General features: G+C 40.6%; 1 protein-coding gene across 6 annotated transcripts in view; it reads right to left on the bottom strand.

The window, feature by feature from the left end:
* Positions 1–18016, bottom strand: part of clip1a (CAP-GLY domain containing linker protein 1a) — a 163720-nt gene that overhangs the window by 99880 nt on the left and 45824 nt on the right. For all 6 annotated transcript variants that reach the window (XM_034170375.1, XM_034170372.1, XM_034170378.1 and 3 more), the window contains 2 exons: positions 16167–16383; positions 15814–16011 (listed from right to left, as the gene is read on the bottom strand). In XM_034170375.1, the coding sequence (XP_034026266.1) occupies positions 15814–16011; positions 16167–16383 (415 nt within the window). The remainder of the gene's footprint in view (positions 1–15813; positions 16012–16166; positions 16384–18016) is intronic.

Here is an 18016-nt window from a genome sequence, read left to right as displayed (position 1 = left end):
TCTCAATGGCACTTTAAGTTTAGAGATTTTATTTTTTATTTTTAAAAGTACAAACCCTAAATGGGTTAAGGTTTGGTTCAACTTTTGCTTGAAAGTGACTGTTTTGCATGAAGAAACATGTGAACATGTAAATAAATGCAATATTTGAAATGCATATTTGTTGTTGGTATAAATTTTATAGATATTTTTTCTTATTGGTCATGTATATTGCATTTTTAGGCAAAAAGAAAAAATATCGCGACAATATCGTTATTGAAATACTAGACATCCATATCGCATATTGCACTAATTTCCAATATCGTGCAGCGCTAATATACACAGCAGGTAAAATAAGTATTGAGCTCAACACCATTTTTCTCAGTAATATATTGCTATTGGAGCTGATGACATGAAATTTTCAACAGATGTCAGTATCCCACATAATACACACACAAAGAAATCAAACCATAGATGTCCATAAATTATGAGTAATAATGTGAAACGACACAGGAAAAAAGTATTGATCACCTGAAGAAAGGGACGTGCAAAAGGCATGGAAAGCCAAGACACCAACTGAAATCGATCAGTAATTAGAAAAAATCCTGCCCCATGGCAGTGTAAATTTATATCAGCTGGTTCAGTCCCAACCGACAGCCTATAAAAGGTGTCTTATTAAGATGTCACACAAGAAACATTTCATGATGGTTTAAAGCAAAGAGTTCTCTCAAGATCTTCGCAACCTTATTGTTGCAAAACATACGTACTGATGGGATTGGTTAAAGGATTTCGAAACTTCTGAATGTTCCAGTGAGGACTTTTTGGGCCATAATCCGGTAGACCAAAATCATTTCACCATAAAGTGGGCATGACCAGGTGCTCCTCGAAAGAATTCTGACAGAAGAATTAAAATAATTACCAGAAGAATTATCCAAGAGTCAAGGACCACTTGTGGAGAGCTTCAGAAATACCTGGAATTAATAGGTATAATTGCTACAAAGAAAACAAGTAATGCATTCAACCACCCGCTATGGCTTGTATGCATGCTCACCATTGCAGAAGAAAAAGCATCTTGAAGCTTGTTTAGTTTGCTGCACAACATTTAGACAAGGTTGTGAAATACTGGGAGAATGAAGTCGGGCCATGAGACCAAAATTGAATTCTCTGGATGCCATAATTCAAACCATGTTTGGAGGTCAAATGGCACAGTGAAGTTTGGGGGCACTAGTGACCAAGGTATGGAGTAAGGGGTCTTTTTCAGAGCTCCTGCAGAATTTACCACATTTTTGAATCAAAACAGCTATTTCTGCATTAAGATCAATCCTAAACTATTAATCCCTTTGAGGATTAATAAAGTTAAAGAAAACAAAATAGGTGTAAAGGGGTCAAACTTTCTGGTTCCTGTCAAAAGCATTTTGAACCAACTGGAGAGCCCTGGACTGCGGTAAACTAGAAAAGAGAGCATTGCAGTTGTCCAATCTAGAAGAGACAAATGCATGAATCACGGTCTCAGCATCAGTCATACACAAGATAGGATGAATCTTCTCTATATTTTGCAGGTGGAAGAAAGAAGTCCTCGTAATTTCCCCAAGGTTCCTCACTTTGTCAGTGTGATGTATGACACATGAGCCTAGGGTAAGCATTAGCTGGCCAAACTGATGCCGATGTCATGCTGGACCAAGAACCACCATTTCAGCCTTGTCTGAGTTTAAAACTAACTAACTGCTTGACATCCAGCTTTTCAATGATCCAAGGCAATCCAAAGATTTTATGTATATGACATTACCAGCAATTATCGCATATACAACTGAGTATCATCAGCATTCCAATGAAAGGTAATCCCAAAAATCCGCAGTATGTGCTCAAGGGGTGCTATATAAAGCGAGAAAAGCAGGGGACCTAAGATGCATCCCTGTGGAATCAGATATTTGATGTCACCAAGGTTAGAGGTTGTATAAGACACAGTGAGAAAGACCAGTTAGGTATGATGTCAACCATGCAAGGACATTCCCAGTAATCCCAAAATTATTCTCCAGCCAATCAAGTAGAATATGTTGATCCACCATATTAAACGCAGCACTAAAGTCTAACAGCACCAGAACCATAGTGGTGTCTGAATCCACTGCAAGCAGAAGATCATTTACCACTTTCTTGAGAGCCGTCTCTGTGGAATGATATGTTCTAAATGCAGACTGCAGCAGCTCAAAGATATTCTCAGTAAGGTGGTCCATGAGCTGCTGTGAAACCACTCTATCCAGAATTTTAAAACAAAATCATTTGCCATCGACCGATCATTTTTCAGTACACTAGGGTCAAGATTAGATTTCTTAAGTAATGGCTTAATCACTGCAGATTTGAAACATCTAGGAACAGATTCCAAGGGTAATGACAAATTAATCATTTCTAACACAGTAGGCCCAAGAGTGGGCCACAGGTCCTTAAACAGTTTTGTTGGTATAGGGTCGAATAAGCAGTTTGTGCTTTTAGGAGACATTACAAGTTTAGTCAGCATGCCCAGTGAGATACTATCAAATTCGGTAAATCTAGGTAATATATCAGTGATGGCACCCACCTTGATAACAGGGTGCAGTGGCTGGATTAAAGCATGCTGGGATATATAACCTAAGGTCATGTATTTTCTTCTCAATGTAATGTAAGAAATCGGCAGAGTAATAGCCCTGCTTTGTAGCCAGTAGTAGTGTAGAAGTCTAGAATAGCACTGCGCCGCACAAGGTGGATTACTTTTAGTTTTGAATTGGCATTTTCGTTCTAGACCTCTAGCCTTATGCTTAAGGCCACGTAAGTAATCAGTGAACCAACGCGACTGTGTTGGGGGGGTGCGTGGTTTTAATATAGATGGAGCAATTTCACACTTTTATAGTTATCTTTACAATGAAAGTGTGTTAAGAAATTTGTTCTAGTAGTCTATGATGACTTTTTCACCTTTTTTCAGCATCATTATATGCAAATATTGCCGTTTTGTGCTTGTCCCACACCCAGACTTTTGATCTTTAATGATAAAAAAAATGAATGGTAAAGAAATGTTTTTTCTAATGTTTTAAAATATCTCTGAATAAAATATCAGTAAAATAATCAAAACATAATGGGGGTATTCAATGTCATACAACTGTTGTGATTTTTTTTTTGTAGTTGTCCCACATGTGTAGTTGTCCCACACTATTGCCGTAATTTCCACCACAACACTGTAATGTCCCTTTAAACAGTTTGTATGAAAGATTGTTTGGGTAGTTTCTATGGAGATAAACAGTGACATCAGAGCACATGTATATAGCGCCAAATCACAACAAACAGTTGCTCCAAGGCGCTTTATATTGTAAGGCAATGGTGTGGTGGAAATTACACTTACAAGGCCAATAGTTCCCGTAGTTAAAGAATCCCCCATTAATGACTGAATGATCATTTTTTGAAAGTGATGTAGGCAGTCAGTCTGGCTCCAAGTTCAATTGTAGTTGTGGAGTTGATGTGTCACCGCAATGATAAATACAGTTCTTGTCACAGTAAACAGCAACAAGACTGTAAACTTAAGTGAATGAATGGAGACGGCCATCACAAAAAGCATGATGTCAAAATCTGTGATAGAGATAGCGCGAATGAGGACCAACTCCAGGGTATTTCAACTAACGTGTGTCAAACTCTTAATGCATTGCTGGAATCCTAATAAATCGGTAATGTAATGTATTATTGGCATTGAAGAGCAGTTGGGTTCAAACTCCCACCAGCAGTCACCAAAACTCTAAAAGAAGTCCTGCGGACCGAGACAGAAAAATAGACCACTCACACTGCACCTTTGCACCCAGGAAATCAGGAGACCGGGAGCAGCCGCGGGTGATCATCGCAAAACTGCATTACGACGGAAATCTTGAGGAGAGCCCAAGACAAAGCCCCTCTCACCTATAACGGGAACCGCATTACCATTCCCCAACTACACAGACAGCATTGCCAGAGCTGCATTCACAGATGTGTGAATGGAGTTACGAGGACAACAAGGAGTCTGATACGGACTTCTCCATCTGGCCAGATTTCATACAAGGGCGAGGACAAGGACTATTTGGACCCCAAAAAGGCAATGGAGCTTGTTCAAAAGGCAGTTGTTCCAGCGACCGATACTGAAGGTTGAGTGTGTTCTCACCTGTGTAGACAACCATAAGGATCAAGAAAAGTAACCTGTGTTTCCACATATTGTTGATATATTTTTTTGTATATATACTCTTTTCTGGTGTGTTTATATACTTTGTGTGTTAAACGAGGTGAGTTGAGCCCCATACACCTTACCTGAACTTTCAGTTTTTATATATGTGACCACCAGCTACAATATTTTGTTTTTTTTTTTGTCTTGTGTTCTTAGTATTACTCTCTTATTACTACCTTCCTTAATAATCCATGAAAGAAGACTGATTGCATTGTACCACTAGGAGCTGCTTGGTTTAATATTTGTCAAGTTCTGCAGGAGCCTGAATAGCTAAAATCTACTTTTATTTATTTTTGCCCCCAACTACTTTCTCATCTTGGCACACTTCAAGCACAGCCAAATTCAAGCTAGACTGTGCACTTTTACTGCTTGCTTTAGTACCTAGGGAACAGATCCCACCATGCAACTGCATGTTTGATAGTTGGATTATTATTAGATGATGATGTTTTTTTTTTTTTTTTTTCTTGTTCTCTTGTTCCCCAAGGATCCTGTGCTAAATACAGAAACAACAGTGTTATCATTACATTTTCTTATTCAGATACCCTATATTCCCATTCAAGTTAAAAATTTTCAGTACAGCTGTGGTAAGCATTTTTTTTTATTCCACTCCCTCTATGGCTCCACTCCTCATAAGTTATAGCACAAAATATAGGATCCATGTGTGTACTGTTCATCTCCACTTCCTACATCTTTCTGCTAGCATACAATATGTGGGAATTATGATATAAGCTGTGAGTTGTAAGTAGGGATGTCCCAATCAGGTTTTTTTTGGCCCCGATCCGATTCCGAGTCATCTGATTTTGAGTATCTGCCGATACCGAGTCACGATCCGATAGTTTAAAAAACTGAATGAACAATGAACAAATGCTAAATATATAATATTTTCATTTTAATCACCTTATTTTATTATTTATCACTTAAACATTGCACTTCTCCTTGAGGTAGCTTGAACAACCAAGTAATAATCTACCAGACTTAAAAAATGTACAAATTTCCATGTTATTTTATTTGTCTAAAAATAAATGTCCAAGGTTCCTTATGTTAAACAAGAAATTATCTAATCTGAAATAACAGGTGGTTTTAATTTACAGATAAAAGGTTTCTAAAGAACCATTTATTGATTTAGCTATTTTAATTATAAGTGTTCTAAACTTTTTTTAAACAGTAATCAGAAATTTTGAGGTAACAAACAACAAAAAACATTTCCAAGGATTTTTCTTCAGAAAACTGCTCCTGTTTTGTACAGATCAGTGGTTTCTGTCACTAGGCTTCCGTGTTTTGGCCCGACGTGTCGTTCCTATTGGACAGCGCAAAGCTACGTCACAGCTCAGTGTCGAAAGTTGGATTGGGATGAACTTATGTTTTTTTCTTTTGTTCAATAAAAAAAAATAGTAATAATAAAATTTTTTAAAAAGACTGGGTTGAACTTTAACCGCGTCAGCCTGCCGGCAAGTGGCACTGCACACTCCCGTCAGAAGTGTCGCTTTAGTTCGGCTTTTGACGCGACGCTTCTGACGCCTCTAAAAAGCAACGCGTCTCATTGAAAATAATGCTTTTTAGACCGATTCTTGACACCTCTGACACTTCCAACGCGTGAAAGGCCTATTAATTTGCAATAATGAGCTTGAAATAGCGCTGATCAAAATAATGAGGATAAAATCTATATCTGATGATCTATATCTGATTATTTTCATTAGTTACTTCATCCAAACCATCAACATGCTTATTAGACCCCATTCCTGCCAGGCTGCTCAAGGAAGTCCTACCATTATTTAATGCTTCAATCTTAAATATGATCAATCTATCTTTGTTAGTTGGTTATGTACCACAGGCCTTTAAGGTGGCAGTAATTAAACCATTACTTAAAAAGCCATCACTTGACCCAGCTATCTTAGCTAATTATAGGCCAATCTCCAACCTTCCTTTTCTCTCAAAGATTCTTGAGAGGGTAGTTGTAAAACAGCTAACTGATCACCTGCAGAGGAATGGTCTATTTGAAGAGTTTCAGTCAGGTTTTAGAATTCATCCTAGTACAGAAACAGCATTAGTGAAGGTTACAAATGATCTTCTTATGGCTTCGGACAGTGGACTTATCTCTGTGCTTGTTCTGTTGGACCTCAGTGCTGCTTTTGATACTGTTGACCATAAAATTTTATTACAGAGATTAGAGCATGTCATAGGTATTAAGGGCACTGCGCTGCGGTGGTTTGAATCATATTTGTCTAATAGATTACAGTTTGTTCATGTAAATGGGGAATCTTCTTCACAGACTAAAGTTAATTATGGAGTTCCACAAGGTTCTGTGCTAGGACCAATTTTATTCACTTTATACATGCTTCCCTTGGGCAGTATTATTAGACGGTATTGCTTAAATTTTCATTGTTACGCAGATGATACCCAGCTTTATCTATCCATGAAGCCAGAGGATACACACCAATTAGCTAAACTGCAGGATTGTCTTACAGACATAAAGACATGGATGACCTCTAATTTCCTGCTTTTAAACTCAGATAAAACTGAAGTTATTGTACTTGGCCCCACAAATGTTAGAAGCATGGTGTCTAACCAGATCGTTACTCTGGATGGCATTTCCCTGATCTCTGGTAATACTGTGAGAAATCTTGGAGTTATTTTTGATCAGGATATGTCATTCAAAGCGCATATTAAACAAATATGTAGGACTGCCTTTTTTCATTTACGCAATATCTCTAAAATCAGAAAGGTCTTGTCTCAGAGTGATGCTGAAAAACTAATTCATGCATTTATTTCCTCTAGGCTGGACTATTGTAATTCATTATTATCAGGTTGTCCTAAAAGTTCCCTAAAAAGCCTTCAGTTGGTTCAGAATGCTGCAGCTAGAGTACTGACGGGGACTAGCAGGAGAGAGCATATCTCACCCGTGTTGGCCTCTCTTCATTGGCTTCCTGTTAATTCTAGAATAGAATTTAAAATTCTTCTTCTTACTTATAAGGTTTTGAATAATCAGGTCCCATCTTATCTTAGGGACCTCGTAGTACCATATTACCCCATTAGAGCGCTTCGCTCTCAGACTGCGGGCTTACTTGTAGTTCCTAGGGTTTGTAAGAGTAGAATGGGAGGCAGAGCCTTCAGCTTTCAGGCTCCTCTCCTGTGGAACCAGCTCCCAATTCAGATAAGGGAGACAGATACCCTCTCTACTTTTAAGATTAGGCTTAAAACTTTCCTTTTCGCTAAGGCTTATAGTTAGGGCTGGATCGGGTGACCCTGGACCATCCCTTGGTTATGTTGCTTTAGACGTAGACTGTGGGGGGGTTCCCATGATGCACTGTTTCTTTCTTTTTTTGCTCCGTATGCATCACTCTGCATTTAATCATTAGTGATCGATCTCTGCCCCCCTTCTCGGCATGTCTTTTTCCTGGTTCTTTCCCTCAGCCCCAACCAGTCTCAGCAGAAGACTGCCCCTCCCTGAGCCTGGTTCTGCTGGAGGTTTCTTCCTGTTAAAAGGGAGTTTTTCCTTCCCACTGTGGCCAAGTGCTTGCTCATAGGGGGTCGTTTTGACCGTTGGGGTTTTTCATGGTTATTGTATGGCCTTGCCTTGCAATATGGAGCGCCTTGGGGCAACTGTTTGTTGTGATTTGGCGCTATATAAGAAAAAAGTTGATTGATTGAAAGTTGATTGATTGATTCCTGATCGGGATGCAACGTCCGATTTCTATCAAGTCTGAAATCACGTGATCATATCGGGACATCCCTAGTTGTAAGTAACGACCATAATAAATATTGTGGATGTATGGATGAGTAAATTTCCAAGAAGCAGGGACTTCACTTTCTATTGAAGTAGTTATACCTCTTATTCAAGGATTGATTAATATTTTACATCCAAGGTAGAATTGCATAGGATTGACATTGAGATACTGCCTATTATAATCTCCGATCATGCACCTGTTGTATTAAATGGTATACAGGCCAAAGACCATTATTCAAACAATGGAGACTTAATGCATCCCTCCTAGATAGCTCAAGAACTATCTGGATACCAATGCCTCACCTGAAATAATGCCCCTTATGCTATGGGACTGTACAAAAACATACATTAGGGGCCATATTATTTCTTTTACCTTGGCTAGAAAAAAGGAGCGAGCTGCTAGACAACAAGAGCTAGAGGATAAAAGAATTAGAATGTAAACACAAACAATCCACTTCAATTAGTCTTACGAAGGTTTTAATGGCAGTTCACAAAGAACTTAATCTTCTATCAGATAAAGCTGAGGGAAGCTTAAGATTCACTAATCAAAAGATACTTTGAATATGGCAACAGGGCAAGTAGATTAGTTGCATTTAGATTGAGGAAACAACAATCATCCAATATAGTACAGAGAATAAAATCACATAGTACCTACATCACAAAACCAAAAATAGCTGAATCTTTTGCAGTTTTACAATTCCTTATATAAGAATAGAGATATTGTGGTATTCCAGAAGATTCTGGAGGCTCATCGTTTCTCCAAGCTTACCGAACCTGAACACAACAGAAATTGCTGACAATGAGTGGAGTTTTACAACCCCTGGCAAAAATTATGGAATCACCGGCCTCGGAGGATGTTCATTCAGTTGTTTAATTTTGTAGAAAAAAGCAGATCACAGACATGACACAAAACTAAAGTCATTTCAAATGGCAACTTTCTGGCTTTAAGAAACACTATAAGAAATCAAGAAAAAAAATTGTGGCAGTCAGTAAACGGTTACTTTTTAGACCAAGCAGAGGGAAAAAAAAATATGGACTCAGTCAATTCTGAGGAATAAATTATGGAATCACCCTGTAAATTTTCATCTCCAAAACTAACACCTGCATCAAATCAGATCTGCTCGTTAGTCTGCATCTAAAAAGGAGTGATCACACCTTGGAGAGCTGTTGCACCAAGTGGACTGACATGAATCATGGCTCCAACACGAAAGATGTCAATTGAAACAAAGGAGAGGATTATCAAACTCTTAGAGGGTAAATCATCACGCAATGTTGCAAAAGATGTTGGTTGTTCACAGTCAGCTGTGTCTAAACTCTGGACCAAATACAAACAACATGGGAAGGTTGTTAAAGGCAAACATACTGGTAGACCAAGGAAGACATCAAAGCGTCAAGACAGAAAACTTAAAGCAATATGTCTCAAAAATCAAAAATGCAAAACAAAACAAATGAGGAACGAATGGGAGGAAACTGGAGTCAACGTCTGTGTAAGAAACCGCCTAAAGGAAATGGGATTTACATACAGAAAAGCTAAACGAAAGCCATCATTAACACCTAAACAGAAAAAACAAGGTTACAATGGGCTAAGGAAAAGCAATCGTGGACTGTGGATGACTGGATGAAAGTCATATTCAGTGATGAATCTCGAATCTGCATTGGGCAAGGTGATGATGCTGGAACTTTTGTTTGGTGCCGTTCCAATGAGATTTATAAAGATGACTGCCTGAAGAGAACATGTACATTTCCACAGTCATTGATGATATGGGGCTGCATGTCAGGTAAAGGCACTGGGGAGATGGCTGTCATTACATCGTCAATAAATGCACAAGTTTACATTGATATTTTAGACACTTTTCTTATCCCATCAATTGAAAGGATGTTTGGGGATGATGAAATCATTTTTCAAAGTGATAATGCATCTTGCCATAGAGCAAAAACTGTGAAAACATTCCTTGCAAAAAGACACACAGGGTCAATGTCATGGCCTGCAAATAGTCCGGATCTTAATCCAATTGAAAAATCTTTGGTGGAAGTTGAAGAAAATGGTCCATGACAAGGCTCCAACCTGCAAAGCTGATCTGGCAACAACAATCAGAGAAAGTTGGAGCCAGATTGATGAAGAGTACTGTTTGTCACTCATTAAGTCCATGCCTCAGAGACTGCAAGCTGTTATAAAAGCCAGAGGTGGTGCAACAAAATACTAGTGATGTGTTGGAGCGTTCTTTTGTTTTTCATGATTCCATAATTTTTTCCTCAGAATTGAGTGATTTCATATTTTTTTCCCTCTGCTTGATCTAAAAAAGCAACCGTTACTGACTGCCACGATTTTTTTTCCTGATTTCTTATAGTGTTTCTTAAAGCCAGAAAGTTGCCATTTGAAATGACTTTAGTTTTGTGTCATGTCTGTGATCTGCTTTTTTTCTACAAAATTAAACAACTGAATGAACATCCTGCAAGGGCGGTGATTCCATAATTTTTGCCAGGGGTTGTACATCAAAGACTGAACTGTCATGAAGAAGCTGAAGAACACCTTGCTCAGTCTTGAGCTCAGTCTTGGCCAGAGTGAACTTTATTCCTGGACCTGAGAACATTCTTATTTAAGCCTTCAGTGAACTGTTTGTTGGTTAAGGCTTCCAATGTTGCGAGTGCAGTCACTCACCTGTGTTCTCCTCTGTCCTAGTTCCTCGTCCTCGGCTCTCTGCATCCCACCTGGCCCCGGTTCCAGCTCCATATACTCCAGGACTCCAGCTCCAGTTAGTGTTGTAAATAAAGCTCTTTTTGTTCAAAGCCTGTTCTGGTTCTTGCTCCCAGCATTTGAGTCCAGCACCTTGTAACGGTCTGGTTCCATCCGGACCTCTAACTACAAGATGAACTCCATTGAGACAAAGCAAGCACATGGAGAAAATGGCCACCGAGTTCAGTGGAGGTGAAGATCTTCATTTTGACAAAGCGGAGGAAGAATTTGACTCTTATCAAGAAAGGTTAGAACAATCCTTCGTGACAAATCATGCAGTTTTAAACTGGATAAAACTCACAGAACTACCAGAACCAACAGCTAAGGAGGTAGATGAGCCTATCGATGAACGGGATTAAATGGTAAATAAATGGATTGCATTTATATATTATATATATTAAGCAATTGATCTCAACATTCAAATATAACGCAATTCTAAAATATCCTTGGCCGTATGAGCATTGTGCTCTTTGCAGTTGTTTAATTAATTATTAAGATCCTATTGTCTTATGTACAATTTGTACATGTTCAATAATGCCCCTCTAACAATCATTCAATCAAAAAACAATATTTATGTTTTAGTGGCGTCTGCAGGAGGCGTTGAATGTGCATTTACATGAGCTTTTGACAAGAGCGAAAGTTGTGCAAGTCGAGGAATATTTGTACATCACCCTCTGTGAATTTGCAGGTATTAATGAGACAAATTTAACTCCATAGGAAGTTAGCTAACATACGCTAAATGTCTTATAAATCACTTCAGCTGTATTATTAGGGCCCAAAAACAGCCTTAGAAGTGTTTATTTCTTGTTAGCATTTACAGAATATATGACAAAACGGTTATATTTACAAACAAAACAGAGTTTGCAGCTAGCTACCAGCCTGTGACATCATCACGCTAATGTTCGCTAAATGTTTTGTAAATCCTTCCAGAGGTGTTATCAGGTTACAAAAAGAGTGTTTTCAGTTTTAGAAGTGTTTATTTCTTGCTATCTTTTACAAAATATATGACCAAGAGGATATATTTACACACAAACGAAAGAGAATTTTGCAGCTAGCTACCAGCCTGTGATGTCACCATGCTAACGTCCGCGAAATGAGTTCAGAGGTGTTACTAAATTCCAAAAACGGTGTTTTCGGTTTTAGAAGTGTTTATTTCTTACTAGTTTTTACACAATATATGAGAGACATGTAAATAAACGCAAAGCAAAGCGGTTTTGTAGAAGGTAGTCACTAATGTCATGGTGCAGCACTACTCCAATTGGCTGTCATCCCCCTCCACTCAAAAATAAAGCACAACAGATTCAAACAGAATGTGACTTTTTAACCTCTTAAAATCTGTCAAGGTTAGCCATCTTTAAACTTGTCAACAGTCTGGTCCCAAGATTGCTCCATGTGAATTTGAAGACTGTGGCAGTAATAGAACTGGACTTATGTTGTACACAGGCAAACAGACAGATGGATGCCAGTTCTTCACAATACCCAATGACCATATGTTGGCCACCATAGTCATACAAAAAAGAGGGTAGAGACCCCACTGAATGGTCAGACTAAGTCAGACCTTGTGGCTTTTGTTTCGTTGTTCTTTGTTTCATGTTTTGGTGCTTCTTCTTGTTTCACAACGTTCTGCGTTTAACGAGTCAGTCTTGATAACTTTTAAGGCTTGAGTCAAGTTCTCTGCATTTTAATGACAATTTCCTAGCTGAGTTTTTCAGATTAAGAATGAATTTGCAAATCTCCGAAATCCTCACATTTTTCTGCTTGATGCCAAAAGTGTTTTTGTTTACTTTAATTTCCTCCACAAGCCTTCAAAAAAATTAAATTTAAATTCTTTTAATAAATTTAGCATTTCTGAGAACAGAGTGCTGGAGGTCACAGGGCAATGATACCAACAGGACCACATCATCTGCAAAAAGCAGTAACGAGACCCTGATCCCACCAAACTGAAGACCCTCCTCCCCCCACTACAATATCCTACCCATAAATATCACAAACAGGTCTGGTGACAAGGCACAGCCCTGGCAGAAGCCAACCTCCACTGGAAACGAGTCTAACTTACACAAACACAGCTCTCACTTTGTGAGTACAGAGATTGGATGGCCCTGACAAGGGACTCCTTGACTACATACTTAAAACCACGCCCCCGCCCCCAAATCACAATCACCTTGCTTCAATGATTACTTACGTGGCCTCAAGTTTAAGTCTACAGCAGAGGTCTTCAACTCATTCCAGAAAAGACCGAGAGGGAGCAGGTTTTCTTTGCAACCATCCACTCCACCAGGTGATTTCACTGATTGATTCCATCTGCTCAAAGTGGTGTTAAAGCATAGGGGATTCAAATCACAGCAAAGGGGCACCCTATGCTCAATTGTGCTGGCAAGAACCCTGCACCCCCTGTTTATCTCCCTTTATACAGCACCCCTTGGGGACATACTGCAGCATTTTGGGATTACCTTTCATTGCTATGCTAATGATGCTCAGTTGTACATGCCGAAAAGTGCGGGTAATCTCATACACATAAAAGCCTTAGAGGATTGCATTGCGTATGTGAAAAGCTGGATGTCAAGCAATTTCTTACTTTTAAACTCAGACAAGACTGAAATGATGGTTTTTGGTCCAGTGAGGCATCGGCATCAGTTTGACCAGCTAACGCTTATCCTAGGCTCATGTATCATACATTATACTGACGTGAGGAAGTTTGGGGTGATTTTTGATACCACATTGTCCTCTGACATACACAGAGATATTAACAGAACTGCTTTCTTCCACCTGTGACAAATAGCGAAGATTCGTCCCATCCTGTCTATGGCTGATGCTGAGATCCTGATTCATGCATTCGTTTCTTCTAGATTAGACAACTGCAATGTTCTATTTGCTTTTTTACTGCAGTCCAGCATTAGGGATCTCTAACTGGTTCAAAATGCTGCTGCTAGACTCTTGACAGAAAGTTCAACCACATTACACCCATTTTGGTGTCCCTTCACTGGCTTCCTGTGTCTTAGGTCGGATTTTAAGGTTCTGCTATTAACCTATAAAATTATTAATGAACTAGCACCTATCTACTTAGCTGACCTAATCAAACCCTATGTACCAGCCTGGACTCTGCATTCTCAGGGCACAGGGCTACTTTGTGTCCCTAGGGTGAATAAAAAGTCTGCAGGCCACAAAGCCTTCTATTATTGTGCACCTATTTTGTGGAATGATCTCCCTCTGGAGATAAAACAGTCTGATTCTGTAAAGACATTCAAGTTATTCCTTCTTTCTTCTGGGTAGCATACTGGCATAGTGTGGAACTATGCTTCCTATCCTTTTAAATTTAATTAGTAATGTAACAGGTCTCAGCCTAAACTTTATCTAAATTCTGGGTCTGTTCATGAAGCTTAGGGCTAGCAGCCGGCAATCACCTTAGTATTTTCTCTGCATTTCTGTCTATTTAATGTTGATGAATGATGATTTCTTCAGCTTTGTAAAAATATGTAAAAACCTTGCAACTGTCAGAATGTCCAAAGCAGTGCGTCACCCCTCTGACACTGGTCTGCTTGAGGTTTCCTACTCAATATCATCTGACAGTTTTTCCTTACCACTGTCACCTGTGTGCTTGCTCTAGGGGTTGGTAAGGTTAGTCCTTACTTGTGTGAAGTGCCTTGAGGCAGCTTTGTGGTGATTTGGGACAATATAAAATGTAATAAATTGAAATTGAATTGAAATTGCGAGATAAAGATCTCTCGGACAGTGGGCTCCTCCAGATGTTCTCAGTTTACCTGCACAATCTGTTTGGGATTACCAGGTCTGTCCAAAGTCCTCCCCATTCTCTGATCCAAAACACCACCAGATGGTAATCAGTTGACAGCTCTGCCCTTCTCTTCACTCAAATGTCCAGAACATGCGGCCTCAGTTCAGATCAGATCACAAAAATCGATCACTGACCTTCGGCCTAGGGTGCTCTGGTACCATGTACATTTATGAGCGTTCTTATGTTTGAACATCGTGTTTATAATGGACAGTCCATGACTAGCAAAGAATTCCAATAACAAACAACCACTTGGGTTTAGATCAGGGAGGCCTTTCCTCCCAATCACATCTCTCCAGGTGCCCCTGCCAATGCCCACGTGTGCATTGAAGTTCCCCACGTGTGCATTGAAGTTCCCCAGCAAAACAATTGAATCCCCCACTGGAGCCCTTTGCAGGAATCCAGCCAGGGACTCCAAGAAGGCTGAATACTCCAAACTGCTATAGGTACATACACACAAATAACAGAGCCCCCCCCCCCCCCACACACACACCCTGACAGCAAAGGGAGGCGACCCTCTCATAAACCAGGGCAAACTACAACGCAGTGGTGCTCAGCTGGGGGCTCATGAGTATTCCCACACCTACCTGGTGCCTCACACCCTGGGCAACTCCAAAGAAGAATAAGGTCCAACCCCCTTCAAGGAGAGTGGTTCTGGAGCTGAGGTTGTGCAAGGAGGTGAAACCCACCAGATCAAAATGGTAGCACTCCAGCTCCCACACAAGCTCCGACTCATCCCCCATAGCAAGCTTCTGCCATCTGGTCCATTGAGGCCCTCAACTTTCACTGCCACTCATGAGACAGTGCACCCAACCCCAGCACTTACCTCTGTGGGTGGGTGGGTCTGCAAAAAGACTCAAATAATACAGTCTATCCTCTGATCACAAAATGGAGTCAGGGCGGGTCTGTAGCTGGGAAGATGCACGAAAAGAGCCCATCCAGAGGAAGAAAACACCCACGAGGTGGGCCCACCAGTCTGTGCCTTCAGCAGCGGCAGAGGGGGAGTGTGAGGGGGCAACTGCTCGTCCCAGGCACGGTGCGAGCTCAGCTGCGCTTCTCCCCCAAAGTTACGGTATGACATAAAATCTGTCCCAAGATGCCTTTCTTGAAGAAGGAAACCTTGGAACCACCAGAATAAGATCATGAAAGAAAGAAATGGTAAATGGACTGCATTTATATAGCGCTTTTCCATCTGCATCAGACGCTCAAAGCGTTTTACAATTATGCCACACACACACACACACACACACACACACACACACACACACACACACACACACACACACACACACACACACACACACACACACACACACACAGAGCCTAAGAACAATTTCTTCATACTGGTAAAAGCAGAAGGATCAAACACTTCGAGAGCTGACCTCATCCTGTTCATCCCTGAGTAGTCTAATTTCTTCCTCCATCTCCCCCACATGGCTCGTGGCCTTGGCAACCTCTGCTCTCTCAGTGTCCCTCTCAGCCATCAACTGCTCAATATGCTGTTGCTTTTCCTTAAGCGCCTCTACCAATGCTGTGGTTCCTGAAATCTTCCGACTATAACGTGACGACGTCTCCGTTAGCTAGAGAGAAAGAAAAGAGAAGCATGGTCAAACTGGAGGGTAAGATGCACAAACATCCTACAGTGACCTGCTGTACCTAACTAACAGCAGTTGTGCAAATGAAATCTGAGAACAGTTCCATCGTTAAGGTGTTACAGTGCAAGTTCATGTCTTACCAATCCTGTGCGGCTGGGCTTGGCACTGGCTGATGATGCTACAGAGCTCATGGTACTGATGGATGAGGCACTGGGGCTGCGCTTTAGTCCTGGTGGTGTGGTACCTGCTTTTCGAACTGTTGCCTTTGCTTTGGCTGGCGTTGTGGAAGGGAAACCAATGCGTGTGACCTTGTGGACTGGAGCAAATAAGCCATATTTGGGCTGGCATTGGAAATATCTGAGGACATAAAAATTAACACATTAAGAAAGTCACAATAAACAGTAAGTGGCAAAATGGACTGCATTTCTACAAAGGTCTGTTAGAAAAGTATCGGACCTTTGTATTTTTTGCAATAACCTTATGGATTTGAATCACGTGTGATTGCATCAGCCAAGCTTGAACCTTCATGCGCATGCGTGAGTTTTTTCACGCCTGTCGGTTGCGTCATTCGCCTGTGAGCAGGCTTTGAGTGAGCACTGGTCCTCCCCCCTCGTCGGAATTTCATTGTGAGGAAAATGTTTGAACGGCTGGAGCAGCGCTGCATCATATTTTTCCAGAAACTGTGAGAGACAGCCAGGTGGACACCATTCGGAAAATTCAGATGGCTTTCAGGGACGATTTTATGGGCATCACACAGATTAAGGAGTGGTACAGCCGGTTTAAAGACGGCGCACAATGGCGGAGGGCGTGCCGCGCTCCGATCGACAGGCTGAAACGACCAGATAATTTCCAAACTGAATGCTGTGTTGATCCGGGACGTCGTCTGACTACCAGAGAAATGGCAGAAAAGGTGGACATAGCACTTTTCCGGCACATCCCACTGTTAAAGGAGATTTTGTCATGAAAACAGGAGCGGAGGAATTCGCCACGGAGCCGCTAATGGCGCGGAACGAAAGCACCTCCGTCTTGGTCATGCCCTGTGACGTGTCCATAAAAATCATAGAGGGATATGCTTTGCAAACTTAATACCCATTACTATATTGGATCATGTTGAAATTGAGGATGGCCCAATGGTTGTTCCAGCAATATCAAAGATTTCATGTCTGCTACCTACAACGCGCATGGAATGTCTCAAACCTAAACCCACTTCTAGGCATCTTATATATGCTACTCTGGAACCACCCCTAAACCCAAACAGCTCAACTGTCAACCCCACTGAGGTCCTTAGACTGGGTCTCATTAACATAAGATCACTGCCCTCAAAATCATTGTTGATTAATGATTTAATTATTGATCATCACTTAGATATGATTGGGTTATGTGAAACCTGGCTTAAACCTACAGCTGTCCTCCCCTTAAATGAGGCCTGCCCACCAGCATATACACTTAGTCACGTCCCTTGTGATGCGAAGCAAGGCGGGGGTGTAGTTCTTATTTATAAATCTAGGTTTAGCTTATTAGCTGTTGGGGGTCACAAATATAACTCGTTTGAGCATCTGATTCTCCGCTCCACTCAGGATATTACACATTGCCAAGGTCTGAAGAATAAAAATCAGCCGTATTATTTTGTCACTGTATATAGGCCTCCTGGCCCATATTCTGAATTCTTAGATGAATTTGGTACGTTCATTTCTAACGTGTCAACGAGAGCAGATAACATTCTGATCATTGGTGACTTTAACGTTCATATAAATAAGCCTTCTGATCCCCTCTGCAAATCATTTATGGAAATTGTGGATGCATTAGGATTTCGGCAATGCATTCGGGATTCGACGCACATTAGTGGAAATACCCTGGATCTGGTTCTCGCACGTGGTATTGCTGTCACGAATATTGACAACATGCCTCTTACATCAGTGGTCTCTGATCACTCACTTACGTTTACAGTTTCACTGCCATGTTTAGTGGAACAACAACCTTATTTATCATT

This window comes from Thalassophryne amazonica, chromosome 5, assembly GCF_902500255.1.
Source record: "Thalassophryne amazonica chromosome 5, fThaAma1.1, whole genome shotgun sequence".
Taxonomy (NCBI): domain Eukaryota; kingdom Metazoa; phylum Chordata; class Actinopteri; order Batrachoidiformes; family Batrachoididae; genus Thalassophryne; species Thalassophryne amazonica.
The sequence above is the reverse complement of the archived record's forward strand: the minus strand, read 5'-3'. Positions and strand labels throughout refer to the sequence as shown.